Source organism: Aulostomus chinensis, chromosome 3, assembly GCF_037954235.1.
Source record: "Aulostomus chinensis isolate RoL2024-O1b breed Wild chromosome 3, RoL_Achi_v1.0, whole genome shotgun sequence".
Taxonomy (NCBI): domain Eukaryota; kingdom Metazoa; phylum Chordata; class Actinopteri; order Syngnathiformes; family Aulostomidae; genus Aulostomus; species Aulostomus chinensis.
In genome coordinates, this window is record NC_141322.1 from 31,346,589 (window position 1) to 31,374,002 (window position 27,414).

Genomic DNA, 27,414 nt, shown 5'->3' on the forward strand with positions numbered 1-27,414 from the left:
CCTCTGCAACTCCACCTCTGTGCCTCCTCTTCACCTGCACCTTGGCTCCTCCTCTACACCTCCACCTCTGCCTCCTCTTCACCTGCACCTCTGTACTCTATCCTCTCATTCTCTTCCTCCTCTCCTTCAACACCTCCTTGTCTCCGTCTCCTTCAGCTCCTCCTCTCCTATCATGCCTGATGTTTTGAAGAAGTCCAGCTGCCTCTTCCCTAGTTGTCATGGTTACCAATCTCGGTTACCATAGTGATTTTCAAGGATGACACAAAAACATCTGGCAGTGGCAGAAGCAGCGCTCCTTCATATCTGATCAAATCCATAATCTGATCCAAGTGAACTTGATAGATGAGACGTCAGTGACGTCATTCTGTTTCCTCTTTGTGCGGGAAGTCGGTGAGGAGGAGAAATAAATCTGCTGATCAGCATCCGCAGCTCGTCTGTCTCTCTTCGGGATTCTTCTCCCACCGTCTCTTTGTCCTCTCGTCCCGCAGCAGCGATGCTCCCGCCAGGCCTGGCCGGCACCGGTGCTCCGCCAGCGGGCTCCCGCTAGACCAGCAGCTTCGGTGCGCGTCGCGTTTCTCCGTCATGGTGCAGAAATCCCGGAACGGCGGGGTGTTCCCCGGAGCACAGGCCGATCAAAAGAAGCTGAAGGTCGGCTTCGTGGGTCTGGAGGCCGGCGGGACTGAGTCCAGCAGGGACGGAGCTCTGCTGATAGCAGGTAACACACACACACACACACACACACACACACACACACACACACACAGTTGCTAGTAACGTAATTAATAGATATCTTTAATTAAGATACGTGACGTCATGTGATAAGAGCAGGTGCATCTGATGCGGGTTTTTTTTGTTTGTTAATGTAGACATGATGTTCCGGAACGGAAGTTAAAGATTTATTTGCTTTAAACGGATTCTTGAAGTGTTGGCTGGCGGCACCGACCCGTGACACAGAACCGCAAACGCTCCCGGTTCCGGGTGACGTTTGATCACACAAACAATAAACAATGAGCTGTGACAGCAACATTTCACAAGTTTACGTCTCAGCTGCACTTTAACGGAACATGTCAAGTTTTTTGGGAGACACTTCTTGTCTTGTATTACTGTAGTAGTTAATGTCATTTTCACAGCCACACCAGCAGGTAGACCCCTCCCCCCTACAGCTTACCGCTAGTTAGCTTAGCATCAGTGAACACTAGCAGTGGAATGGAAGAGAGAGACGCCTCAAAATCATCAACTTCTCCACATCAGCCTTCATCTGTGGTCATAGAAGTGGAGTTGAGTTCCACGTTCACTGAAAGAAGTGGACCAAGATCTACACCCTTTGGCTCTTGAGAATGAAACCGTTCCTTCTTCCACATGTTGGACCTGAGAAGCTGGAGGACAGACGGAGAGTCTCCTCTGTCCCTGTCTCACCAGCCGTCATGGCTCAGTTCTCTGTTTGATCACTGGTTGTTACTCTGGCTGCTTCGTTTCTCTGCTCTTAGTTTATTGTGTGAGATCAGGCCTGACAACAACTGTTTATTAAAACTTAAAACAAAACCAGCCTCAGGCACTACAGCTGTGCGTGTGTGTGTGTGTGTGTGTGTGCGCGTGCGTGCGTGTGTGTGCGTGTGCGTGCGTGCGTGCGTGTGTGTGTGTGCATGTACGTTTGTTGAGGAGGCGATGAGGGTCCTCGCCGGCAGCGCAGCAGCGTCTCTGGAGGTAAGAAACCTCCCAAAAGAAATGCGCTCTACAGGCGGCTGCAGAACTTCTTGTACAACGTCCTGGAAAGACCACGAGGCTGGGCCTTCATCTACCATGCCTACGTGTGAGTAGCTACTCCGTCTGTACCCCTCTACACCTGTATGTACACCTGTATGTACCCCTTTACACCTGTATGTACACCTGCATGTACCCCTTTACACCTGTATGCACAGCTGTATCTACCCCTCTACACCCGTATGTACACCTGTATGTACTCCTCTACACCTGTATGTACAGCTGTACCTACCCCTCTACACCCGTATGTACAGCTGTACCTACCCCTCTACACCTGTATGTACACCTGTATGTACTCCTCTACACCTGTATGTACAGCTGTACCTACCCCTCTACACCCGTATGTACAGCTGTACCTACCCCTCTACACCTGTATGCACAGCTGTACCTACCCCTCTACACCTGTATGTACAGCTGTATGTACCCCTGTACACCTGTATGTACACCTGTATGTACTTCTCTACACCTGTATGTACAGCTGTACCTACCCCTCTACACCCGTATGTACACCTGTATGTACCCCTGTACACCTGTATGTACCCCTCTACACCTGTATGTACCCCTGTACACCTGTATGTGCACGTGTATGTACCCCTGTATATGCACCTGCATATACCCCTCTACACCTGCATGTACCCCTCTCCACCTGTATGTACACCTGTATGTACCCCTCTGCACCTGTATGTACACCTGTATGTACACCTGTCCATACCCCTCTATACCTGTATGTACACCTGTCCATACCCCTCTATACCTGTATGTACACCTGTGTGTGCACCTCTATACCTGTCTGTACTCTAGGCCCCTCTGATAAGAACTAGAGTGTTGGTTGATTGGTTGGTTAGGTACTGATCGGTCAGTGGTTGCAGGGACACAAACTCTTGGTGAATTGTCTCCGTGAGCAAGCGTCCGGTCCGAGGTCCCTCCGTATGTGTGAGCTCGTCATCCCCTCGCAGGCCAAACCCAGTTACCCTGCAGAGGAAACTCATGTTTGTTCTGATGTGCTGTCACACTCTGCCAGGCAACGCCCATGAAAGGAAACTGAAATGTCACTTAAGTGGTAAATTGAGAGCTTTGCCTTCCGGCTCAGCTCCCTCTTCATCGCCACAGATCCATGCAGCGCTCGCATTACTGCCAACGCTGCATGGATCCGCCTCACCCTCCATCTTATCATCATAGTGTAAAAGATCCTGAGCCTCCTGAACTCATTCACCCGGAGCAACAACTCACTGCCGTGACCACGTCACACAGGGTTTAATCACACTCTTCGCCTCAGTCGGACTTCATACTCAAAGGAACTTATGTTTAACCTCAAAACAACCTGGTAGCTTACAACCACTGGAGGTCATGTACTTGAACCCTGAGGGCGAGTTCAGGTGTTGCAGGTGAGGTGAGACACTTTTCTCAAGTTACTTATCAATAGGTGAAGGCAGATCTCAGATCAGGTGTCCCAGACTAAATTTTCTCCCTGAAACACCGAAGCTCTTTCAGAAACATGAGACTGTCTGACTGTAACTCCTCCTCCATCGTTCCTCCTGTAACATCTCCTTCTCTCTGTGTAGGTTTGTCCTGGTGTTCTCCTGTCTGGTTCTGTCTGTGTTCTCCACCATCAAAGAGTATGAGAAGAGTTCAGAGGATGCCCTCTACATTCTGGTAAAAGGAGAACAATCCAACCTGGATCACGCTTTCATTTCTGGGGACTGACCTTTTGAATATGATTGTAAATCAAACACTGGTTCTATTTTGGGAATCCGCTGAGGCCATAGAACAGAAACATATTCAACAGGCTGAATTTATTCTCAGAGACAAAATGACCTGAGAGAATTAGCCTTCGTTGTTCGTCCACAGACGTACAGCAACCGCTGTTGGGTTAAGTCAAGATGAGTTAATAGATAAGTTGAAGTTAGAGTGACGTTGCTTGTAGGGTACGATACTAAATTTGGCAAAACCCTTTTTACAGTTTCTATCTTAAACTACAACATTAGAGGAAAAACTTCTGTGTTATGGTTCCTGCAGTTTTTCATTCGAGGAACCTGCAGGTTTATGTTTTATTTCTTTCATTTTTTAATGGTGGTTTGGTATGAACAGCTGCTGGTTTCTCACGGCCCTTGTGATGTTGCGGTGTGAAACAGGAAGTGGTGACCATCGTGGTCTTCGGGGTGGAGTACATGGTGAGGATCTGGGCTGCAGGTTGTTGCTGTCGCTACAGAGGGTGGCGGGGACGACTCAAATTCGCCCGTAAACCGTTCTGCGTCATTGGTGAGTCTGACGCCTGAAACAATGTGGACTGAGAAGCAGGAGGCCGCCGACTGATCCAGCCTTCCTGTTTATGTCTGCAGACATCATGGTGCTGATTGCGTCCATCTCGGTGTTGGCGGCAGGGACGCAGGGGAACGTTTTTGCCACGTCAGCGATCCGGTCACTACGTTTCCTTCAGATTCTGAGGATGATTCGGATGGACCGACGAGGAGGAACCTGGAAGCTGCTGGGCTCGGTGGTGTACGCCCACAGCAAGGTGACCTGGCAACGACCCCTGAGCCTCATTTAGCGCGCGCGCGCATGTGTGTGTGTGTGTGTGTGTGTGTGTGTAGAATCTAGCTGACAGGGAGCTTCATATCTATCATTGTCATCGATTCTGGACAGTATTGATCAGAGTTATTGATCACTACTCCCCATCTTTTTTCTGATGTTAAAGTGTCATGTGACTTGGAAGGACAGTAAATCTCTCTGCACCCACTCAGATGAAGGATGTTGCTCTGCTCAGGCGATCCGTGTTTGATTTATGACACGTGGGCTGTGAGGACCTAAAGTTAGGAGCACAATCTTACCGCTTTCTTTTGTCCCCAAAAAGTGTTGGTTCCATGTAAGTCTAGATGTCTCTTTTGATTTAGTTAATTAGGGTAAGACCCTATCATGTTTGCTCGGCAGAGCAACACATCAGCAGCACTAAAACACTATAAACACACACTAACCAGTGCCCCCCCCCCCCCCAGCCCCCATGAGGCAGCTGGGCCAGACGGCCTGGAGCCGGTTTTCACATCCTCACCATTCAAAACCTGGTCCTGGACTGTTCTTGCTGTCAATGAGCGCCCAATATGAGCATCATCTAATTTCACCCCCTGAACATGATTGAAATTCACTGAAATTTGACACACTTGTCCAGTCTGGCTAAACATTCACTCATCGAAAAGAAAAACACCACAAAAGTCAATAGCGCCACCTAGGGAGCCACACAACAAAAACATAATTTTTTATAATTTAGAGCGCTATAACTCCTCCCATGAAAGTCCCACAAACATGGGACCAACACCGTTGGACTCTTCTCATCAAGACGCAAAATTCATACACTCTGACCCCTCACCTGTCTACAACAGAATGTCCACAAATTGGACAAAACGGTCAAAATGAGGACTTTTTTTACTCCCCAACAAAATCTATCTCCTCCTAGGGCATTCATGCTATCGCTTCCAAACTTTCACACATTTCTCTCCCAACTGTGCTGATTAAAAGTTATTAAAAGTTTTTATCTGAATTACTGGGTTTGGATTTTACAAGCCGTCAAAGTGGGGGAGACACGTTTCAGCTTCCAATGGAAGCCTATGGGGAGACGGTGTCCTCTCAGGTACATACTGTCAAACAAACGCTTCTCACGTCTACACCATCCATCCCACAGCTCTACCAACCACACCACTGCATTCCTGACAAAAACCCCTCCAAGAACATGGTGTTCTGTGTCCCTCTGGACCAGCGTATGCAGACTTCTTCCTCTTGTCCCACTCCAGTCCTGGTGCTCCTCCTCTCTCTCCACTCTAGCACAGATCAAAGACAGAGCAGTGGGGGAGGGGTTCTTAAAGGGCCAGCTCTCAGCTCTGCTCTCACTCTAGCACAGATCAAAGACAGAGCAGTGGGGGAGGGGTTCTTAAAGGGCCAGCTCTCAGCTCTGCTCTCACTCTAGCACAGATCAAAGACAGAGCAGTGGGGGAGGGGTTCTTAAAGGGCCAGCTCTCAGCTCTGCTCTCTCTCTAGCACAGATCAGAGACAGAGCAGTGGGGAGGGGTTCTTAAAGGGCCAGCTCCCAGCTCTGCTCTCACTCTAGCACAGATCAAAGACAGAGCAGTGGGGGAGGGGTTCTTAAAGGGCCAGCTCTCAGCTCTGCTCTCACTCTAGCACAGATCAAAGACAGAGCAGTGGGGGAGGGGTTCTTAAAGGGCCAGCTCTCAGCTCTGCTCTCACTCTAGCACAGATCAAAGACAGAGCAGTGGGGGAGGGGTTCTTAAAGGGCCAGCTCTCAGCTCTGCTCTCCACTCTAGCACAGATCAAAGACAGAGCAGTGGGGAGGGGTCCTGAAAGGGCCAGCTCTCAGCTCTGCTCTCTCTCTAGCACAGATCAAAGACAGAGCAGTGGGGGAGGGGTTCTTAAAGGGCCAGCTCTCAGCTCTGCTCTCACTCTAGCACAGATCAGAGACAGAGCAGTGGGGAGGGGGTTCTTAAAGGGCCAGCTCTCAGCTCTGCTCTCCACTCTAGCACAGATCAAAGACAGAGCAGTGGGGAGGGGTTCTTAAAGGGCCAGCTCTCAGCTCTGCTCTCACTCTAGAACAGATCAAAGACAGAGCAGTGGGGAGGGGTTCTTAAAGGGCCAGCTCTCAGCTCTGCTCTCACTCTAGAACAGATCAAAGACAGAGCAGTGGGGAGGGGTTCTTAAAGGGCCAGCTCTCAGCTCTGCTCTCACTCTAGCACAGATCAGAGACAGAGCAGTGGGGAGGGGTTCTTAAAGGGCCAGCTCTCAGCTCTGCTCTCACTCTAGCACAGATCAAAGACAGAGCAGTGGGGGAGGGGTTCTTAAAGGGCCAGCTCTCAGCTCTGCTCTCACTCTAGCACAGATCAAAGACAGAGCAGTGGGGGAGGGGTTCTTAAAGGGCCAGCTCTCAGCTCTGCTCTCCACTCTAGCACAGATCAGAGACAGAGCAGTGGGGAGGGGTTCTTAAAGGGCCAGCTCTCAGCTCTGCTCTCCACTCTAGCACAGATCAAAGACAGAGCAGTGGGGAGGGGTCCTTAAAGGGCCAGCTCTCAGCTCTGCTCTCTCTCTAGCACAGATCAAAGACAGAGCAGTGGGGGAGGGGTTCTTAAAGGGCCAGCTCTCAGCTCTGCTCTCTCTCTAGCACAGATCAAAGACAGAGCAGTGGGGAGGGGGTTCTTAAAGGGCCAGCTCTCAGCTCTGCTCTCCACTCTAGCACAGAGCAGTGGGGAGGGGTCCTTAAAGGGCCAGCTCTCAGCTCTGCTCTCTCTCTAGCACAGATCAAAGACAGAGCAGTGGGGGAGGGGTTCTTAAAGGGCCAGCTCTCAGCTCTGCTCTCCACTCTAGCACAGATCAAAGACAGAGCAGTGGGGGAGGGGTTCTTAAAGGGCCAGCTCTCAGCTCTGCTCTCCACTCTAGCACAGATCAGAGACAGAGCAGTGGGGAGGGGTTCTTAAAGGGCCAGCTCTCAGCTCTGCTCTCTCTCTAGCACAGATCAAAGACAGAGCAGTGGGGGAGGGGTTCTTAAAGGGCCAGCTCTCAGCTCTGCTCTCACTCTAGCACAGATCAAAGACAGAGCAGTGGGGAGGGGTTCTTAAAGGGCCAGCTCTCAGCTCTGCTTTCACTCTAGCACAGATCAAAGACAGAGCAGTGGGGGAGGGGTTCTTAAAGGGCCAGCTCTCAGCTCTGCTCTCACTCTAGCACAGATCAAAGACAGAGCAGTGGGGGAGGGGTTCTTAAAGGGCCAGCTCTCAGCTCTGCTCTCACTCTAGCACAGATCAAAGACAGAGCAGTGGGGGAGGGGTTCTTAAAGGGCCAGCTCTCAGCTCTGCTCTCACTCTAGCACAGATCAGAGACAGAGCAGTGGGGAGGGGTTCTTAAAGGGCCAGCTCTCAGCTCTGCTCTCTCTCTAGCACAGATCAAAGACAGAGCAGTGGGGAGGGGTTCTTAAAGGGCCAGCTCTCAGCTCTGCTCTCACTCTAGCACAGATCAGAGACAGAGCAGTGGGGGAGGGGTTCTTAAAGGGCCAGCTCTCAGCTCTGCTTTCACTCTAGCACAGATCAGAGACAGAGCAGTGGGGAGGGGTTCTTAAAGGGCCAGCTCTCAGCTCTGCTCTCACTCTAGCACAGATCAAAGACAGAGCAGTGGGGGAGGGGTTCTTAAAGGGCCAGCTCTCAGCTCTGCTTTCACTCTAGCACAGATCAGAGACAGAGCAGTGGGGGAGGGGTTCTTAAAGGGCCAGCTCTCAGCTCTGCTTTCACTCTAGCACAGATCAGAGACAGAGCAGTGGGGAGGGGTTCTTAAAGGGCCAGCTCTCAGCTCTGCTCTCACTCTAGCACAGATCAAAGACAGAGCAGTGGGGAGGGGTTCTTAAAGGGCCAGCTCTCAGCTCTGCTCTCACTCTAGCACAGATCAGAGACAGAGCAGTGGGGGAGGGGTTCTTAAAGGGCCAGCTCTCAGCTCTGCTTTCACTCTAGCACAGATCAGAGACAGAGCAGTGGGGAGGGGTTCTTAAAGGGCCAGCTCTCAGCTCTGCTCTCACTCTAGCACAGATCAAAGACAGAGCAGTGGGGGAGGGGTTCTTAAAGGGCCAGCTCTCAGCTCTGCTCTCACTCTAGCACAGATCAAAGACAGAGCAGTGGGGGAGGGGTTCTTAAAGGGCCAGCTCTCAGCTCTGCTCTCACTCTCTGATCAGACTCAGGCTTCTATCTCCTCAACTACAAGGCCTCCACCCTGGACCAGGACACCCTGGGGTTCAGGCCAGGGCTCAGGCCCTCACAACGCTGCTTGCAGCTTTAGTTTGTTTATATTTTTTGAAAAAATTAAAATGATGTTTAATTCTGGCCAATCCACATGTAACAAGTGAGTACAATGAGATTCCCTGTAAAATATTCTTTTCCAGATGATGATGTCGGTTCCATCTGTAAGAAAGCACATTTTCCTGCTCAGCGTCATATTAACTTTTTCTTTCCACTTTGGGAAACCCTCTGGTAGCCATGGTAACCACTACTATGAACTGTGCCCAATTACCTCGGGCAAAAGTCTCGAGAAATTTGGACACATGTTTAAAGGGGGGGGGGGGGTGTTAAGGGTTCCTAATGCTTGGGTAGAACCCTCGTGCACTTGACGACTAGACCTTCAGGCCCTCGTGAACTCAGCAGGTGCAAGCCCCTAAGTCTGTGAGGGCGGACATGGAGGTAACCTTCCCTTTTCTTATTCTCCATAATGTTTTCGTCTCTGCAGGAGCTGATCACAGCCTGGTATATCGGCTTCTTGTGTCTTATTCTGGCCAGTTTCCTGGTTTATTTGGCAGAAAAGGAAGACAATGAGCAGTTTGAGACGTATGCCGACGCCCTCTGGTGGGGACTGGTGAGACCTGCACAATAAACAAACTTCTAAAGTGTTGTGACCTCTTGTTTCACCACAGCTACTTTTTCTCTGCGATTGTCGCTCAAGTATTCATGTTCGGCTGAATACTGATCTTATTTGTCTTTCAGATCACCTTGACGACCATCGGTTATGGAGATAAGTTCCCCATCACCTGGAACGGACGCCTGCTGGCGGCAACCTTCACTCTGATTGGAGTCTCATTCTTCGCTCTGCCAGCTGTGAGTTAGCAGAATTTATCTGATGCAAGTCGACCCGTCTTGGTCCAAACCCAATTCAACCAGTTTCCTGTCTCTCTCCGTGTTAGGGGATCCTTGGTTCTGGTTTTGCCTTAAAGGTTCAGGAACAGCACAGACAGAAACACTTTGAGAAGAGACGCAACCCAGCAGCTGGACTGATACAGGTAACGTGGGGCTACCATTTAGCATCCCTCGTACCAATAACAGTGAAAATTGATGCTGAAACAAGGATTCATCCCTGTTCAAATGAACCGTTTGGTAGCAGTAGTAACAGGACAGTGATGGAGTGTCTTTTGTTTAACTCCAGTTTGTTTTTCCAAACTGGACTCTGACTGAATGATCTTAGCGTCGCTGCTTGGTTGAATTCATGAATGCAATGATCAAAGAGGTGAGCTTTCTTTCTCCCTTGGACATTGTTGAATGGGGGACATTCGTCCTGGGACTGACTGACTATTAAAGCTGTTCCCGTTGCAAAAAAAGCACAAGTGCTGCTGGGTTTTTTGGTCCAGTGGGAATGTGGCTTTACTCAAGGATACAATGAAACGGATCAGACCACAAGACGAGATATTAGTGGCCAACCTGGTTGACCTCCCACTCACACAGGGGAGTTCGTACCCAACCACATTTGACCCCCAAAATCCATTATCAGGTGCTGCAGCACAGAATGGAAGGAAAATTGTGCTTTAGCTTGGCACTTGGCAAACTGGGCCAAGTCTGCGTGCACCCTAAAGGCGTGTTCACACCAAACGCAACGTGCATTTTCGCTTCACTTTACCCACGCGAGTTTGACTGCTGGATCATTTGTTTTTATTTACGTCATTTGCGTGAACTTCTTTCCCCATCAAGGAAAATTTATTTCCGCCATTTCTTTGCATTGTCAACGTGCTGACGTTACAACCATTGCTGGCTTGTACCTGTTGTGGAAGTCCCAGATACGGTGGAAAACCAAACACCACCGTATCTGGATCCATGACACAATCCGGAGGCACACAAAGGTGGGAGAATTCACCGCCTTGGTCTCTGTACTTAGGTGACGTAATGTCGCAAAGCTCCAGGTGACCACAAACTGCAACGACTAGTTTCTCCTCCATTTTGCGACTCAACAGTACGCCAGGACCATTGACGTCAGTGACGTCACTTACGCTGGGGGAATCTAAATGCTGATAGCCTCTCTCAACACAGCGTCATGTGAATTTGAATATTTTCAACTTGCGTAGACGTGAATACACGAAATGCACGCCATTTGCGTCATCCACGCCGCCCGGCGAGAATATAAGCAAATTTGCATCTATTTGCCTCTCTATGTCGACTTTACATGTAATCTTAATGTGTGAAAAATTTGTGTTGCGTTTGGTGTGAACACACCTTAAGAGCCACGGCCACATCAACTGTGCCTGTTTCCATGGAAACAACAGGAATATCTTATTTCTCTCTGCAGGCAGCTTGGAGGGTTTATGCCACAAATCTAAGTCGAACTGATCTGACATCAACTTGGGATTATTACGAGAGGACCGTGTCTGTCCCCATGTACAGGTGAGCGTCACTCCACCCAGAGACAACTGCCTTGTTCTGTATAGCAGAATGTCTCACCATGAGCACCTCTCCAGGTTGATTCCTCCCCTCAATCAGCTGGACTTACTGAGGAACCTCAAGAACAAATCAGGACTCTCATTCAGGTCTGAGACCGACAAACTACTACAAAAACTATATGTTCTTGTTGCGGTGCTCATGTCATTCATCTTCTTTGTGTCTTTGTACTCTGTCCCTCTGCAGGAGGGATGTCCAGCCTGAACCGTCTCCCAGGTCAGTGGCCAGTAAAATAGTTACTAAATGAACCCCATCCAGACACAGTTAGATTTCAGGGCCGGTGGCAATAACTCTTCACTATGTGATTCTGGACTAGTCTGGAACCCTATGGAGTTCCTCCATCAAGAGGGGGTGGGACATGTTTTTGTGATGAAAAACTGTGTTGAACCGATGAGAGCTAGCAAGAAACTTACAGTACGGAAGAAGGAATTTGGTTGGTTCCAAAGATTCAACACGTCTGTGTCTCTTGTCTCCACAGTCAAAAGGTCAGTCTGAAGGAGAGGGTCTTCTCTTCCCCCCGGAGCTCAGGAACCAAAGGAAAAGGTTCTCCTCAGCATGGTGGGTGGCGGAACAAAATGTCTTACAGAGTTTGCCTTTGTTGAACACTCAGGTTCTCTGTCAGGTACTGAAAGGATTCGGAATCATATTAGTAACTACTTTGGTTTGTCATCAGAACCTGTAGATCCACGATACTTTCTCTCCTGTCCAGGATGAAGACGAGTCACTGCTGTAATACCACAAACTGGTTGCTCTGATGCTTAACGAGCTGTTGAATAAGGACCGCAAACCAGCCCGTACATTCATCCTGTCTCTCCTCTCTAGTGGTTACAGGTGTTGGCCCTGGTGTGGTTCCTGGCGTTCCCGGGGGCCCAGGGGGTGTTCAGGCCTTGCGACGGTCCCCCAGCATTGAACCAAGTCTGGAGGAGAGTCCTAGCAAAGTCCCAAAGAGCTGGAGCTTCGGAGAACGCAGCAGAACTAGACAAGCCTTCAAGATCCGAGGAGCTGCCTCCCGCCAAAACTCCGAAGGTAAGAGGGCCAAGAATGACCGATTAGAACATTCACACTGAAGATCAAGTCACATCCACCATCTAGCTCGTGGTTCAGCCTGGACATGGCAGTGTTCAAAACCGACCAATCCCAGCCAGGCATCCACATACGACCTCAGAACAGATCGAATCAACAACGTCAATAGAGAAAAGAAGGGATGATGGTAGGGAAGAAAATGAGGATGAAAGAGGCAGAAAGTCATGAGAGGACAATAGAAGGTTTCACTGGTCAACTCATCATCTGGGCTTCTGGGGCAAGTTGTTCATACTGGTCTTAACTGGTTGTAGATGATCTTAATTAGTCCCGACTGGTTTGGACTGGCAGCAGCTGTCTGATTCACAGTGATTTGGACTGATTTGAACTTGATTGGACCGCTTTCAGTTTGATTTGTCCACTAACTACAGGCTCTATCATCTGTCCAAGAGAGGCTTGCAGTCTTTCATGCTGTGCTCGCTGTGCTAGCTGTTCTCCCTTCATGCCTTTATGTGCTAAGCTAGGCTAGTAGTTTCCCTGTGTGTCCAGTCTGTGTGCTTGTTTTAGCCCTGCAAGGCAAGCAATTTCCCTTCGTTTCCAGTTGTTGTGCTTGCTTGGCTAGCAGCTTCCTCTTGCTATATGTTTGTGCTAAGCTAGGCTAACGAGTTTCCCCTGGGAATCGTATCATTAATCAGTGTTTAATTTTGTATTAAACTAAGCGAGCAGTTTCTCTCCTACATCCAGTAGTAGCGCTAAGCTAGGCTAGTAGTTCGCCCCTTGCATCCAATATTTGTGCTTAGCTAGGCTAGCACTTTCCCTCCTGCATTTACTTTGATAATAATCTAGGCTTGCAGATTCCTGCTACATCCAGTTGTGAGCTAAGCTAAGCTAAGCTAAATGTGACTAAGACACAAAACTCGAAAGCATTTAATCTTCAGGTTCATTGAAATCTACGAACATTTCCCTGCTATTTGTCCGTCTCTGAAGAGTCATAATTCTTTGACATCAAAATCATGGAATGAAATTATCTTTGCTGACTTTGGTAGGGCATTTGTTTCTTCTTCATTGGTGTTTTCAGCCCCAAAGAAGAAGATGATGAGGATGAGTTAAGTGGAATCCGTCCTGCCCTCACTGACTTCTGTTTTCCTTCTTCTGTAGTGCTGATAGAGATGCAGGATGAAGAGTTCAGACAGAAGAACTCCCCAGGTCAGCGCGAGCACACGCACACACAGACACGCGCACACGCACACACACACACACACATGCACACACACACACACACACACACACTAGTGGACAGAGGAAACTCATGTTCTTTACTTCTCTGAGGTATTTTGCTTGTAAACCTCGTCGTCTCACTTCATGTGTGTGGATTTCCTCGGACACGGCCTTGTGTTGTTGCTGCCGTTGCAGACGCCAGCCTGCCAGGAGAAGACATGGCTGACGACAACAAGAGCTGCCACTGTGAGTTCGTCCCCCAGGACTTGACCCCGGGGATAAAGGTCACTATCAGAGCCATCTGGTACGAACTCTGCTCTTATTTTCACTCTGAAAGCCATTTTATTTATTTCATTCATTGCTTTATTCACCGTTTATTTGCTGGTTATTATGTACAGAACTCATTCTGCTTTTTATTCACATAATTTTTTGTATTTTTTTTGTTGTTTTTTTATTTATTTATTTTTTGCTCACCCCAGGGTCAAAGGTCTCCATCAGCTGTTGGGTAAGAGCAGTCAGTCTGACATCTAGTTAGGTTCAGTGTCATTGTTTTCTGTTTCCTGTCTCACTAAAACTCGTCTCATGTTGTTTGACCTCTTCCCATTCTAATTATTGCTGTTATTATCCCTGTTGTTTGTGGTGTTGTCCGTCATACAGAAAAGAGTTTTAACTAGATTTGCTTCGCTCTGCTGTCAGTTAAGTTACATGAACATGATTTACTGGTTTTATAATATTTAGCCCTAAATGCAGCTACTTGGTCTTATATTGCAGTGACTGCACTCACACGGTCCATGATCCCAAAGCGAGAAGCAGGAAGACCTGTGTATGTTAGCGGGCTTTTTGTTTCAGGCTGGTTTTCTAGGGTTGAGCTCAGCTCCTTTGCTCCATCTCTTCGATCATCAATTTTCAGCCTCTATGCAAGTCAGAATTAAGCAGATTAAGAGCCTGGTGGGGCCGGGTCTTTCAGGAACACGCTGACTTTTTCAGCAATACACTAATTGTCTACTGTCCCCAGGGCCAGACAAGAGACATGGAGACTCTTCTCTGATCTGCATCAGGGAGCTGAGACCCTCGCTAGTTAGCTTAGCACAGAGAGTAGTACTGGATGGGGAGGTTTAGCTTTATGCTCACAAAAAAAGTGGTTAACAGCTGAAGCTATTTTAAATCAAGCCATCAGATCCACCAGTAAACACCAGACTGGTGGATGGTGGAGGTTCAGTTCTACATCAGATCCACCAGTAAACACCAGACTGGTGGATGGTGGAGGTTCAGTTCTACATCAGATCCACCAGTGAACACCAGACCGGTGGTTGTTGGAGGTTCAGGTCTACATCAGATCCACCAGTAAACACCAGACCGGTGGATGGTGGAGGTTCAGGTCTACATCAGATCCACCAGTAAACACCAGACCGGTGGTTGTTGGAGGTTCAGGTCTACATCAGATCCACCAGTTAACACCAGACCGGTGGATGGTGGAGGTTCAGTTCTACATCAGATCCACCAGTAAACACCAGACCGGTGGATGGTGGAGGTTCAGTTCTACATCAGATCCACCAGTAAACACCAGACTGGTGGATGGTGGAGGTTCAGTTCTACATCAGATCCACCAGTAAACACCAGACCGGTGGATGGTGGAGGTTCAGTTCTACATCAGATCCACCAGTAAACACCAGACCGGTGGATGGTGGAGGTTCAGTTCTACATCAGATCCACCAGTACACACCAGACCGGTGGATGGTGGAGGTTCAGTTCTACATCAGATCCACCAGTAAACACCAGACCGGTGGATGGTGGAGGTTCAGTTCTACATCAGATCCACCAGTAAACACCAGACCAGTGGATGTTGGAGGTTCAGTTCTAGTGTCAGTCGTGTAAATGTCTCTATCTGAACTATTGCATCGTTACGGGAAGTCACGCTGAGCAGAGCTGCCCCTGCACTGATGGGTAGAGCTAAACAAAACGCTGTCGCTCACATAAAGACTAGATATGTGGGGCGAGAACAACGGAAATAGAATCAAGAACCAGATTACGGTCATTAGTTCGCACTATGGTGACGCAGTTCTTCTGGGAGGCTCTGAGCCCGCAGAGAGGGAGGGAGGGGTGGAGGGGTATCTACAAAATGTCTCCGTTTGCACTTCAAACATGACATGAGGATTCAGAGGAACATCTTTATTGGTGAGAACGTGCTGAACATTGACCATCAGAAGTCAAGCACCAACTGACATCCTGTTTCCTGTCTCTGGCAGCATCATGCGGTTCATGGTGTCTAAGAGGAAGTTTAAGGAGAGTCTTCGTCCTTATGATGTCATGGACGTGATTGAACAGTATTCAGCTGGACACCTGGACATGCTCGCCCGCATCAAGAACCTCCAGTCAAGGTTCATGCCTCTGAATCTCACCGGACAAAATGAATCCGGTCACATTCTCTATTAAAAATGATATTCATGCTGTTGACAAACACGTCGCTGTTGATGTTTAGTTTAGAAAAAATGCTGAAATATCAGAGGCTTGGGCTTTCTGCCTTTAACAGGGTCGACCAGATTGTCGGCAGAGGAACGCCTATTGCAGCGGACAAGGACCGTCCCAAAGCAACGGGTGAAGAGCTACCAGAGGACCCAAGCATGATGGGACGGTTGGGGAAGGTGGAGAAACAGGTAACCAATGGCAACATGTCCGTTACTAAAAACACAGGAAGCTGCCTTTTGATTCGTCCTCCGCTGGTTGTGTGTTCTTTAGGTTCTGTCCATGGAGAGAAAGCTGGACTTCCTGGTCAATATCTACATCCAGCGAATGGGAATCCCTCAGGCTGAGACAGATGCCTACTTCGGGTCCAAGGAGCCTGACCCAGCCCCGCCCTACCACAGTCCGGTTGACCAACTGGAAAAGAGCCAGTCCATTTCAAAGATCCTCCAGTTAGTGTCTGCCATTACTTGGAAAACATACTGCTTCTGGTTTGGCACCAGTAAAGAACCAGTATCAAACTCAAACTTGATTTTGTTTGCTGACCGTTGGCATGTTTACGGTCTGTTTGTTTAGATTCAACATGATTTGTTTACATTTTGTTGTTGTTGCTGTTGTTTAGGGTGTTGCCAGGCGACCCTATAGAGAAGAATCGCTTTGTGACAAAGATGGTGCGTTCCAGCAGCTCCACCGGACATAGGAACTACAGCACCCCCACCTGCCCTCCCTCCACCTCCTGGCAGCCAATCAGCTCTCAACTCCACCAACAGGCCCCACCCCCTCCTCAATGTAGCCATGGCAACACCCCGAGCCCAGTGGGCGATGGGTCGCTCGTCCGGCTTCCACCACCACCAGCTGGAGAAAGACACAGTGGGAACCGGCCAAACCGTCACAGCGCTGGAGATCGAGGGGGGGCAGAGAGAACAGAGAAGGGAGGAGAAGGAGCCTGTGGGAGCGGAGGGGAGGGCGGGGAGGAAGTGAAGCCGGACAGCGACACTTCCATCTCCATCCCGTCTGTGGACCACGAGGAGCTGGAGCGCTCCTTCAGTGGCTTCTCCATCTCACAGTCCAGAGAGAACATGGACTTCCTCAACAACAGCTTCTACTCTTCATCCACCAACCTGGGAGACCCCCGGGGAGGGGGAGCTTCCTCCCGCTGTGCCACCATCAGACCCTACATCGCTGAGGGGGAGTCGGACTCCGACTCTGAGCTCTGTGTCCCCTCACCGCACTCAGACCGGGCCTGGACCGGAACCAAGTAGAGGCAAATGTAAACCAGGACCGAACCAGCAGAACAATAACTAATAAAAACAACAGAAATGTGAATGAAAACTGAAGTTTAGTGGACTAAAGGCTTAAACACCAGCTGGAGTGATGCATCATGGGAAAGGTACAAAGCACCAGCTGTCACACTGCTTTTGTCCATACGAATACTTCAACCTGTACAGCAAGTGTTTGTTTCCACTGTCATTGATTGGTACCCTGCTGGGACACGCCCAAACCTGACTGGGTCCCTGCTGGGACACGCCCAAACCTGACTGGGTCCCTGCTGGGACACGCCCACATCTAATCTGTTACTCGTTTCCATATTAAAGACATTTGTAACTATCAGATGGCTGTTACAGTTGTTCAGTATGTTTTCAAAAATCAACACTTTAAGCATCATGGGAACTCAGACGGACACATCGCCATGACAACAGATGTTTGTCCTCTGCTTGCTCTCCAGAGCTCAAACACAAAGTTTGCCTGAACATTCAACTGAAGTTCATTTCAGTTGACCCAAGCGTGCTCTTGTGTCTTCTGGGACTGAAGGTAAATTCAGGAGTTTCTTCTGCCCTCTACAGGCAAAAAGCCATAACTACAGAAGTAACGAGGTCAAGAGAAAAGCTCTCAGGCTGGTGATTGTCAGACTGAACAGATACAGAAGGTTCAGTCATTGACAAAAGAGTAAATCTGGGAAACTTCAGGGAAAACACAAGCAACTAGAAACTGTACAACTCTCTGTTTTGTGTCATGTCACTAATTTGAGCTGTCTCGTGTGTCTCTGACGGAGGGCAGGATTTGGAAGACAGCGGATGTTCAGACTGATCGTTACACAAATGTACATATTGTGTAACTTGCATGAATTTAACTGCTGGACTGTTTCAGTGGTCAACTGTGGAGGGAGTGTGCGGTCATTAGCTCTAACATGTTCTCCAGTTTGTATTCTCAGCATCTGAGCTCTCGTCTAGACGCTGTATGTTTATTAATCAGATCAAGATAAAACTCTGGGATTAACGTGACAAAAACGTCACATTTGCAACCTCCCATCTTGCCTCTATTTGCCTCGTGAAGGTGAACATTTGTGCTTGCGTGTCACAGTGGAATTTGAATTAGCAGCTGGATTTGTCTGCAGGGTCTGTTGGAACACAAATTTGATGCAAGAAATTATTCCGAGTTCAGAAAATACTGTGTAGTTTTTTGTTTTTCTTTTTTTCCCCCAGATACAGCTGAGCTTTCAAGAAAATCCCAATGGAGTTAGCGAACGCTAATAGTTAGGACACAACGCTTAGAACGCTAGATTGGTTTACTGCTGGAGGTGGTGTGCTAGTTAGCTCAGCATGCTAGTGTTAGCGGTTTACATTTTCTTTGAATATATTGCTTACAGTTACACTCTTAGCCATTCCACCTAAGAGATGAACCTTCAGCAGTCATGTGACAGAGCTGTTGCTATGGTTGCTATGCTGTGGACAATCACTGTCAGGGGGCGGGGCTTATTAAAAGGGTAGAGCTGCGATCGCAGCGGTGACACAAACACAGCAGTTTCACACCAAGATCTTGGCGACAGCAGAATACGGTGGAATGAGAGTGACCTGTAATCACTAACCTGCAAACGCAGGAGTGGCAACACTGAAGAAGGCAGGAATGTTTCTGCTTTAATAACTGAGATGTTTAAGATTCAAGTTTTAACTCGTCTGACGAAACCTTGTGTTCCCCTCCGGAGTGACTGTTGATCTACAGCCACGCAGAGTGGATCAGTCATTTATTCACACGTCCAGAACCATTTTCAAAGCAGCAGATGAAACAAATCAGTGGAGACGTTCAAGTGGCTGAAACTGGAGAGTGAAACACTTCCACGGTGCAGCCCAGTACATCTGATGATCCCCCACCAACGCTGCCTGATGAGGGCACCATCTACTCTCGTAGTACTAGCTAGACATCTAAGCCAAACTGAAAGAGTTTCAAATTAAATAAGTACTTTTTGGAATACTTTTTGTAACATTTATGGCTGAACCCCATAAGTGAGTCGATGAAATGTTTTCTCCACGGTTCCTCAAAAACGATGATGTACTGCACTTGTTACTTTCAGAAACCAAAGTGAGACAAACTTAACAAAATGAGAGTCTCAAACTGCTTGAGTTCTTTTTAGACACAAATTCCAGAATGTTTTTAGGTTTCAGCTGCAAACTGACCTTTGACCTGCGCGATCAGGTTAGCACTTTTTTCGGCGTGTCCATCTGATCAACCGATCCTCAGCATCTGATCGGCTTCTAAATCCGGTCCGTTTTGTTGTCACTGGCTGGTGATCGGGGGTCTGCTGCCCGTTGAATTGCCTCAACTTGTTCGTTTGAACGTAAACGCTGACGTTTCCATGGAGACCACACGTGTCCTTCAGAGCTCTTCCTTCCCTCCGGGCAGAGAGGAGGGGAACAAGGGCAAACAAAAAAGAGGAAATCGAACAAAACCTTTTTTTTTTTAAGGGGAAAAAAGAAAAGTATAAATTTAGTGAACAGCCAGAAAACCTTCAAAGATGCCAAGGTTCCCTCGAGAGGGACGAATCGTAGACGACGTAGAGGTGAAGGTGATTCTTCTGTCCTGCTGTCCTCCGTTCTGCCCACTTTGGGTATTTGGAGGAAAAGCTGAGTGAATTAATGCTGACCTTGTTTTGGCAGCTCAGACTGTAACTCAGTGTCTTTGCATATTTCCTGTCTGATTGTATCTCAATATGAATTAAAACCTTTAAATCCCCACAAACAGGATGATGATTGTCCTCTGTTGATCGTCATCCAGACCCTGCTGAAGCTGAGGGACTCGTTCTGAGCCAAATAGCCCTCTCAATCCTCCACACTGCTCCTTTAAAGTCACTTCCTCCGACCACAGACACCGATTTCTCCCGTCTACAACTTTATTTAAAAGTCATGATGAACAGAACCAAAACAAATGTACAGTGAACGCAGACACGACACAGAGGGTTCACAGGGGGGAAACTGCAGCTCCATCTTGGCCCAGACTCACTTCCTCTTGAACCTGAGGGACACAGCAGAGCTGATCAACATTGACGGGAAATGAAAAGCAACGTTGGAGTGCAGCTTTCGCCACCATTTTGTGCTGAAGAACGAACAGGAAAAACTATGGAAAGTGAGGACGTGACTTCTGACTCGATGTTCTTGGCCGACGTGTCCGTCCTTCGTTGTAAATGTCATTTTGAGTCCAAAGCACCTGTTTCCCGTCTTGGGCTTCTGTACTTGTTGGCAGAGCATCGGCCATCTTAGCTCAAGTTGCCACTGTTTGACAGACACGCACAGAGAGAAGGAAACAACCTACCTGGATCCACCAGAACGCTTCCTGTCCAAACCCAGACGCTTCCTGTCTGTGAAAGACGGCCTGCAACCAGACGGACGAGACAGTCAGACAGGCGTAGGAAGAGTCAGACGAGCAGAGAGACAGACAGCGTGTCTCACCCAGCTCTGTAGTGCTTCAGCGCCTTGCCGCTGGTGTTGGTCAGCTCTTTATCAAATGCAGACTTCCTGCCTCCTTTGCCTGTTTTCTGATTGGCTGAAGACACACAGTTTGGGTAAGTAGATGCGTGGCGCATTTGGGTGCAGCGGGACATCTCATCGATCATTTTCCAAACCTTTAGTCGGCGTCTCGTCCTCCAGCATCGCTCTCGCTCTCTTCGGACGTCTCTCTCTCTTGGCGGCTCGTTCGGCAAACATCTGCGCCTTCAAGATCTCAAACTGAGCACGCTCCTCAGCCTGAGAGACAAGACACCGTACCAAAGTGACGCTCATCACTGAAATCTGACGACTGGCAGGAGAATGAGACGGATGTGGAGTTACAGCAAGATTAGCATTAGCATCACGACGTCGACTTAGAGGACTCGGGAACGTTGAAAGTCAGGTAGTACCAGCGGACGGACACCACTTGGCAACGCTTCACGATCAGTATCTAGTTGTAGGACAGTCAGTCTCACCGTCAGCTCTTTCTTCCTCTTGCTGTCCTTCACAAACTTGTCTCTCTTCTTCTTGCCTCTCAGAGCGAGATCGAACTCCTGCAGGGCCTTGGACACTGACGGGGGGTTCAAGGACACACGGGACAGTCAGAACTTTTATTGCACTGAACTGTGTTCATCCCTGAAGGTTTGATGATGTATCAAGTAGACATCAGTTCAGCGTAGCAGCCAAGTGGATTTCCGTGTACTTCAGTACTGTGTATTAATACTCACTGCGACTCTGTTTTCTCTCCTGCTGCGTCTGAAACCAAACTCTCTGTGATTGAGAGGAGGCGGAGCCATCAAGACGCTTCTGCGCCACACTCAACTGCACGCGCACACATGCACACACACACACACACACACACACACCCCAGGTGTTAGTTGTTACCAGAGCAGTACTGAGGTGAAACTGTGGACACAGGTGAGGACAGGTGTACCTTGGCCTCAGAGGCCGCCAGCTCCCTCTCTTCTCTCTCCAGCTTCATCACAGCTTCAACGTCCTTCTCCAGTTTCGAAATCAGATCTCTGAACTTCAGAATGACCTCTGGACGAGACACAGAGACACTTGTAGAACCCGACAGGCCCTGAATCTGTCTCTCTCTCTCTCTTTCTCACCTGGTGGCAGCACTCGAGCTTTAACTCCGGTCTTAGCCGACTTCACCACGTCCTTAAGCATCTTCCTCTCCGACTCTCCAACCAGTGACACGGAGCGCCCCGAGCGGCCGGCTCTCGCCGTTCGCCCGACTCGGTGAACATAGTGTTTCACGGTGGACGGCATGGTGAAGTTAATGACCTGAGACAGACGAGCAGAGACACACACACGTCTCCAGGAACCTGCTGGGGTTCAACAATGGAACTGGACTCACCTCAGATACATCCAGCAGCTTGGACTGATACAAATAACAGAAACAGTAAAGTAGGTGTTGGTACTACTACTGGTACTACAACTGTAAATATAGTAGTCTGTCATAACTATGGTTCTCTGACAGTGATTGAAGGTCTTCAAGAGTAAAGTAACCGTAGTTCTCTGCTAGCCAGGTTCCAGTAACCATTGTTCTCTGCTAGCCAGGTTCCAGTAACCGTATTTCCCTGCTAGCCAGGTTCCAGTAACCGTAGTTCCCTGCTAGCCAGGTTCCAGTAACCATTGTTCCCTGCTAGCCAGGTTCCAGTAACCATTGTTCTCTGCTAGCCAGGTTCCAGTAACCATTGTTCTCTGCTAGCCAGGTTCCAGTAACCATTGTTCTCTGCTAGCCAGGTTCCAGTAACCATTGTTCTCTGCAAGCCAGGTTCCAGTAACCGTAGTTCTCCGCTAGCCAGGTTCCAGTAACCGTAGTTCCCTGCTAGCCAGGTTCCAGTAACCGTAGTTCTCTGCTAGCCAGGTTCCAGTAACCGTAGTTCCCTGCTAGCCAGGTTCCAGTAACCGTAGTTCTCTGCTAGCCAGGTTCCAGTAACCATTGTTCTCTGCTAGCCAGGTTCCAGTAACCGTAGTTCCCTGCTAGCCAGGTTCCAGTAACCATTGTTCTCTGCTAGCCAGGTTCCAGTAACCATTGTTTTCTGCTAGCCAGGTTCCAGTAACCGTAGTTCCCTGCTAGCCAGGTTCCAGTAACCGTAGTTCTCTGCTAGCCAGGTTCCAGTAACCATTGTTTTCTGCTAGCCAGGTTCCAGTAACCGTAGTTCCCTGCTAGCCAGGTTCCAGTAACCGTAGTTCCCTGCTAGCCAGGTTCCAGTAACCGTAGTTCTCTGCTAGCCAGGTTCAAGTAACTCACTGTCTTGACTCCATCAATGTCCAGGCCTCTGGCTGCTACGTCAGTTGCGACCAAGATATCAATCTGTTCATCTTTGAAACGTCTGGAGAACAAGAGGGGGAACAATTAGTCATTGTATGTTTGTACATGAGGTACTCCAGTCTCAGGGTCTAAGTGTTTACCTAAGGTTCTCCAGTCTCTGGTTCTGGCTTAGTTCTCCATGCAGTTCTCCAACCTTCAGCCCCATCAGTCCCAGCAGGATGTGCAGTCTGTGAGCTTGTTTTCTTGTCTGAGTGAAAAGCATCACATGATCCTGGAAGGTTCTTGTCAGCAGCGCTGAGAACATAGAACAGTCTGTATTAGTGCTGCAGAATTACCAGTGCTCACAGTAGTACTGCAGTATTATAGAGTACCTACCAGCCACCACAGCCTCCCTGTCTCCCTCCCGGTTCGGTCTGATCCGGACAAACTCCTGTCGCAGGTATGGAGCCACATCAGTGTTGCTGTTAACGAAGATCCTGATTGGCTGTTTCAGGGAAACAGCAGCCAAGTCCTTCACCTGGAGACAGAGGTCACATGATACACTCAAACACTTGGAGACAAAGGTCACATGACACAAGAAAACACCTGGAGGCAGACAGGTGAACTGCAGTACCTCCTCTGTCATGGTGGCGGAGAACAGCATGGTCTGTCTGTTGTAGGAACACAACCTGATGACCTCCTTCATCTGCTCCTCGAAGTACTCGTCCAACATCCTGAGAAGCACAAGAACAGTGACAGATCAACGCAGGAGTTCTTGTTCCTCACCTCTCCGTTCTCCTGGACATCACTGAAGATGACTTGGTAGCAGTCACCTGTCGGCCTCATCCAGGATCAGGATCTCAATGTGAGACAGTTCAAAGCTTGGCGTGTTGTGAAGGTGATCGATCAGTCGTCCAGGTGTAGCTATGAGTATATCTGGCCCCGCCCTCAACGCCGCCTCCTGAGACTTGAGGTCCAACCCACCTGAAAACAAGCAAAGATTGTCACCTGAAGACTAGACTGGGTGCAGATCATGAGAGTCAGGGATGGTTGCCATACCAACGGCCAGGCAGGTGGTGATGGAGGTGAACTGGGCCAGCTGACGGGCCACAGAGTGAACTTGGATCCCCAGCTCTCTAGTAGGAACCAGAACCAGGACCCTGGTCACCTGGGACGTCTTGGGCTTGTAAACTAAACGCTCCAGTACAGGCAGCATGAAGGCTGCCGTCTTTCCTGAAGAACGAAAAGGAACAAGTTTACAGGGATGTATGTTCACGTCCTGTTTATTTGGGTTCTGCTGACTCGCGCTGTGGCGCGTTCACCTGTCCCAGTCGCCGCGCAGGCGCACAGGTCTCTGCCCAGCAGGCCCACGGGAACACACGCCTTCTGGATGGGAGTTGGCTGCTTGAAGCCCAGAGCTGTGATGGCCTACAGGAGGACAACATGTAAGAGCCAGAACCAGAACCATGACCCAAAACTGCTAGACAAGGCTGCAGTGAAACCCATCAGCCAAAAAAGGCCCAATGGATGCCAAAACCTGCAGCGAGCGTAAGAGCAGTTGGCGTGCTGACATAGAGAACCCTAGGATGTGAAGTGTCACCTGACTGATGGCGAGGTGGAACCCACATGTCAGGAACAACAAAGCAACCAGGTGGACTGAGACAGGTGGGGGTGGGCCTTACCTTCAGGATGGGTCTGGACAGGTTCATGTCCTCAAAGGTCAGTTTTTCATTGTACTGAGACGCGTCTTCGTAGAACGACTCTGGAGCCTAAACACAGACAGTACAGCTGTAACCACGGTAACTTAAAGTGCAACAACAGGTGACATCATCAGCTCCTCCTCCTCACCTCGTCTCCTGCCTTCCTCTTCTTGCCTCGCCGTTCCTTCTCTCTCAGCGTGTCTGCAGGAAGTCCACATTTAGTTTTCCCTTCCTTCATGGAGCTGGACATGATGATTGATCAGCTGGACTCACCTGATTTGGTCAGAATCTCCTCGTCGCTTGAGTCAAACTCCTCCTCCTCCTCCTCCTCCTCCTCCTCATCTTCAGGTTCCCCGGCTTCCAGCTTCACAACTTCCTTTTCCTCCTTGTCCACTTCCTCCTTCTCTGTGGAACCTCCAGCATCGTCGCTCTGACCGGCTTTCTCCTGCAGAGCAGAGCGAATTCCAGCTTACTAACAACAGGTAGAACCTGATCCCCGGCAACAGGTAGAACTCTGTCCCCACAGTGAGTAGAAGCTGATCCAACACAAGGTAGAACCTGATCAAATAGGACACAGAACCAGACCCCAACAGGAAGTAGAAAGTTCCACTAAACTTACCTCAGCTTTTCTCTTCTTCCGGATTTTCTCAATTTTCTGGTCAAGAGTGGTCGGAGTTCTCTGTATACACAGAATACAATTGAGAAATAAAGGTGGAACGTGTGGGTAAACACAGCCACAGAACCTTATGGCACTGTTCTAAACCAGTATGCCGCTGCAGAACTTGATGGTACTGGGCAGACGCAGAACATTACAGAACTGTAACGCATTTTCTAGGCAGATGAGGAGACACTGTGACTGGAGGCTTTCACTTGATCAGCGACGCTGCTGGTTAACCTGTTGGTTTGTGAACCAGAAGAGTCTGATGGTCACAAGCTGTGAGGGGCCGTAGCACCACCTAGTGTTCCAAAGGTGGACACACTTCAGTGAATGAATCCACTCTTCCTGGTTCATGTGAAACTGGAGCAACGCAGAAGTCTGATTTGCTGTAACCATAGCAACAACTAAACCTCGGACCCATGCTAGTAGAGAACCAATACACTGTTAGAACATTATACTGCAGGGTTCCACCTTTTTCTTGAGCTGTTTCATGACGTCAGCCATCACCCAGTCGTCGCCATGATCGAATCCGTCTCTCTCTCCAAACTCAAAGTCGGCGTTGAAGTCCCGGGCCCCCCGGCTCTGATTCCCCAACTTCTTCTTCCTGTTCAGGACGATCGGCTGATCCTGAAAAACACACAAGACACAACAGGAACACACGGTGATGCGTTCAGGGACAATAGATGTTTGTAGCCTAACGTTAGCTTCAATCTGCTAACCATGAAATGATCCAAAACTCCACACATTTGAACTCAGCCGCAAACGTCTCACCTGAGAACATGGACGATAATTAATCTTAATAAACCACAGACAAGGGAAGTATGAATGTTGTCTTGTGAACACCTGAACTAGTTTTCTAAAAAAAAAGAAGAAGCTGCAAATGAGTTTCCTCTCACCAACGCAGCAACAACATGGATGGACGTTGGTGTTTTACAGATTTCGGAGATGTTCAACGTCACCGCGACAGCTTGGCAGCTGCGTCCTGACGAGTTGAACCCAACCGTGGAGCTTCTGCATCTCCGTGTTTCACGATTTCACGTAAAACCGTTAAACTCGTTTCTACTCTGCGGTTATTAACGTGTTTCCAGCTCTGAAGGGAACCGTCGGCGGAGGTCCAGCGGGGCTCCGGTTCCCTTCAGCGGCTCGGGAGTGCTGTTCTCCTAGGAGGGCTTCACGTCTGTGGCCGCCCTCAACTCACCTCCTGTTCGGATTCGGTGTCGGGTTCCTCCGGGCTCTGCTCCTCATCCCGGATCGTCCCGATCAAGCCGAACCCCTCGAACATGGCGGCTGTGCTTCGGTATCGACACACGGACTCTGGGCCAGTTTAAACGGTTTCACACGGACTCCAGTCCTCTGGAGTTTTCTCCGCACACATACACACGTGTGTTGACGGAAACAGGAAGTGGACGTAATCTACTTCCGGTTCGAGGAAGCGCGAATGTGCCGTTTTCATCGTCAATGTGTCATTCAACCACAACCTTATCCGAGGTTGACGTCCCCCGGTAGACAGCGAACCCCGGACCAAATTCTTAGGTGTATTTTACCTGTTCATTACTGCGCATGTGCATTTACTAACTGTGTCGAGAAGTAGGTCAGATGGTTCACTCCGTACTCGGAAGGATCCGCCCCGTCACTGCGATACGTCAACGTGTCCGCCATATTGGTGCTGGCAAGTCTCACCTGTAAATACGTGGGGGACAACGGTTTCTCTGAAGACATACATTTATACTTCAGAAATCTATATTCTCATACTTAATACGCGCATTAATACTTTCTTATATTATAATATATATATATATATATATATATATATATATATATATATATATATATATAAAACAGCAGCGACACAGTAAATAAGCTGTCCCTGCTTCACAAACTATCAAAGTCCCCAGAACATAAACCAAACATATTTACGCCCGTCCTTCATCTACCTGACATCAGAACAAATATGGCAGCGCAAGGAGGGAGAAGATAAGCTTCAGGTTTCATAAATGTTTTACTTTGTGTAAATCCTTTGGAACACTTTTGAAGTCACAATTTCTTTATCTCTTTAGTCAATTTACGAATACATGTTTGCGAGGTCTGGGACTAGGTAACGTGTGTCTGTCTGTTTGGTACGTACCCAACCATCCTCAAATCAAAATACATACCAACTTTGAACTATCTACTTCTGATACTTCTGGTGTATAATAGAACACAGGATCAACATCTCCATGGTTCTTCCACCAACAGGAAGTGGTCATCTCCTGGTTCCTCCCCCAGCAGCCAATAGGATCGCTCCATGTGATTGTGGTGATTGAATCAGTAAATCAGCTCTGGTGAACAAAAGTTGATGATCTTCCAGGTT

The 27,414-nt window shown here is 48.8% G+C and overlaps 2 protein-coding genes across 6 annotated transcripts; one reads left to right on the forward strand and one right to left on the reverse strand.

The window, feature by feature from the left end:
* Positions 1-510: 510 nt before the first annotated feature.
* Positions 511-19,690, forward strand: kcnq2b (potassium voltage-gated channel, KQT-like subfamily, member 2b). Of its 4 annotated transcripts, none has more exons than XM_086200394.1 (19): positions 511-715; positions 1,660-1,810; positions 3,324-3,414; positions 3,894-4,020; positions 4,101-4,276; positions 9,019-9,144; positions 9,273-9,383; positions 9,470-9,565; positions 10,840-10,934; positions 11,009-11,077; positions 11,175-11,204; positions 11,467-11,546; positions 11,811-12,014; positions 13,167-13,214; positions 13,422-13,530; positions 15,473-15,604; positions 15,757-15,880; positions 15,963-16,138; positions 16,309-19,690. In XM_086200394.1, exons 1-19 carry the CDS (start codon positions 583-585, stop codon positions 16,946-16,948), a joined length of 2,718 nt encoding a protein of 905 aa, XP_086056520.1. In that variant the 5' UTR covers positions 511-582; the 3' UTR covers positions 16,949-19,690. The 4 variants fall into 4 exon arrangements, with proteins under 4 accessions (XP_086056520.1, XP_086056521.1, XP_086056522.1 ...); XM_086200395.1 differs by having other exon boundaries at positions 1,663-1,810; XM_086200396.1 differs by lacking the exon at positions 13,167-13,214.
* A 9-nt stretch (positions 19,691-19,699) lies between these two features.
* Positions 19,700-26,598, reverse strand: ddx27 (DEAD (Asp-Glu-Ala-Asp) box polypeptide 27). 2 transcript variants are annotated; one of them, XM_086200398.1, is made up of 22 exons: positions 25,999-26,202; positions 25,836-25,920; positions 25,536-25,691; positions 25,026-25,085; positions 24,680-24,851; positions 24,555-24,607; positions 24,389-24,475; positions 24,029-24,134; positions 23,766-23,939; positions 23,540-23,690; positions 23,341-23,440; positions 23,103-23,244; positions 22,868-23,021; positions 22,707-22,788; positions 21,556-21,733; positions 21,378-21,484; positions 21,172-21,265; positions 20,920-21,014; positions 20,581-20,701; positions 20,408-20,501; positions 20,271-20,330; positions 19,700-19,973 (listed from the first exon to the last, which is right to left on the reverse strand). In XM_086200398.1, the coding sequence occupies exons 1-22, from the start codon at positions 26,079-26,081 to the stop codon at positions 19,958-19,960; spliced, it is 2,370 nt and encodes a 789-aa protein (XP_086056524.1). In that variant the 5' UTR covers positions 26,082-26,202; the 3' UTR covers positions 19,700-19,957. The 2 variants fall into 2 exon arrangements, with proteins under 2 accessions (XP_086056524.1, XP_086056525.1); XM_086200399.1 differs by lacking the exons at positions 25,836-25,920; positions 25,999-26,202 and adding an exon at positions 26,263-26,598 and having other exon boundaries at positions 19,811-19,973.
* Positions 26,599-27,414: the final 816 nt, after the last annotated feature.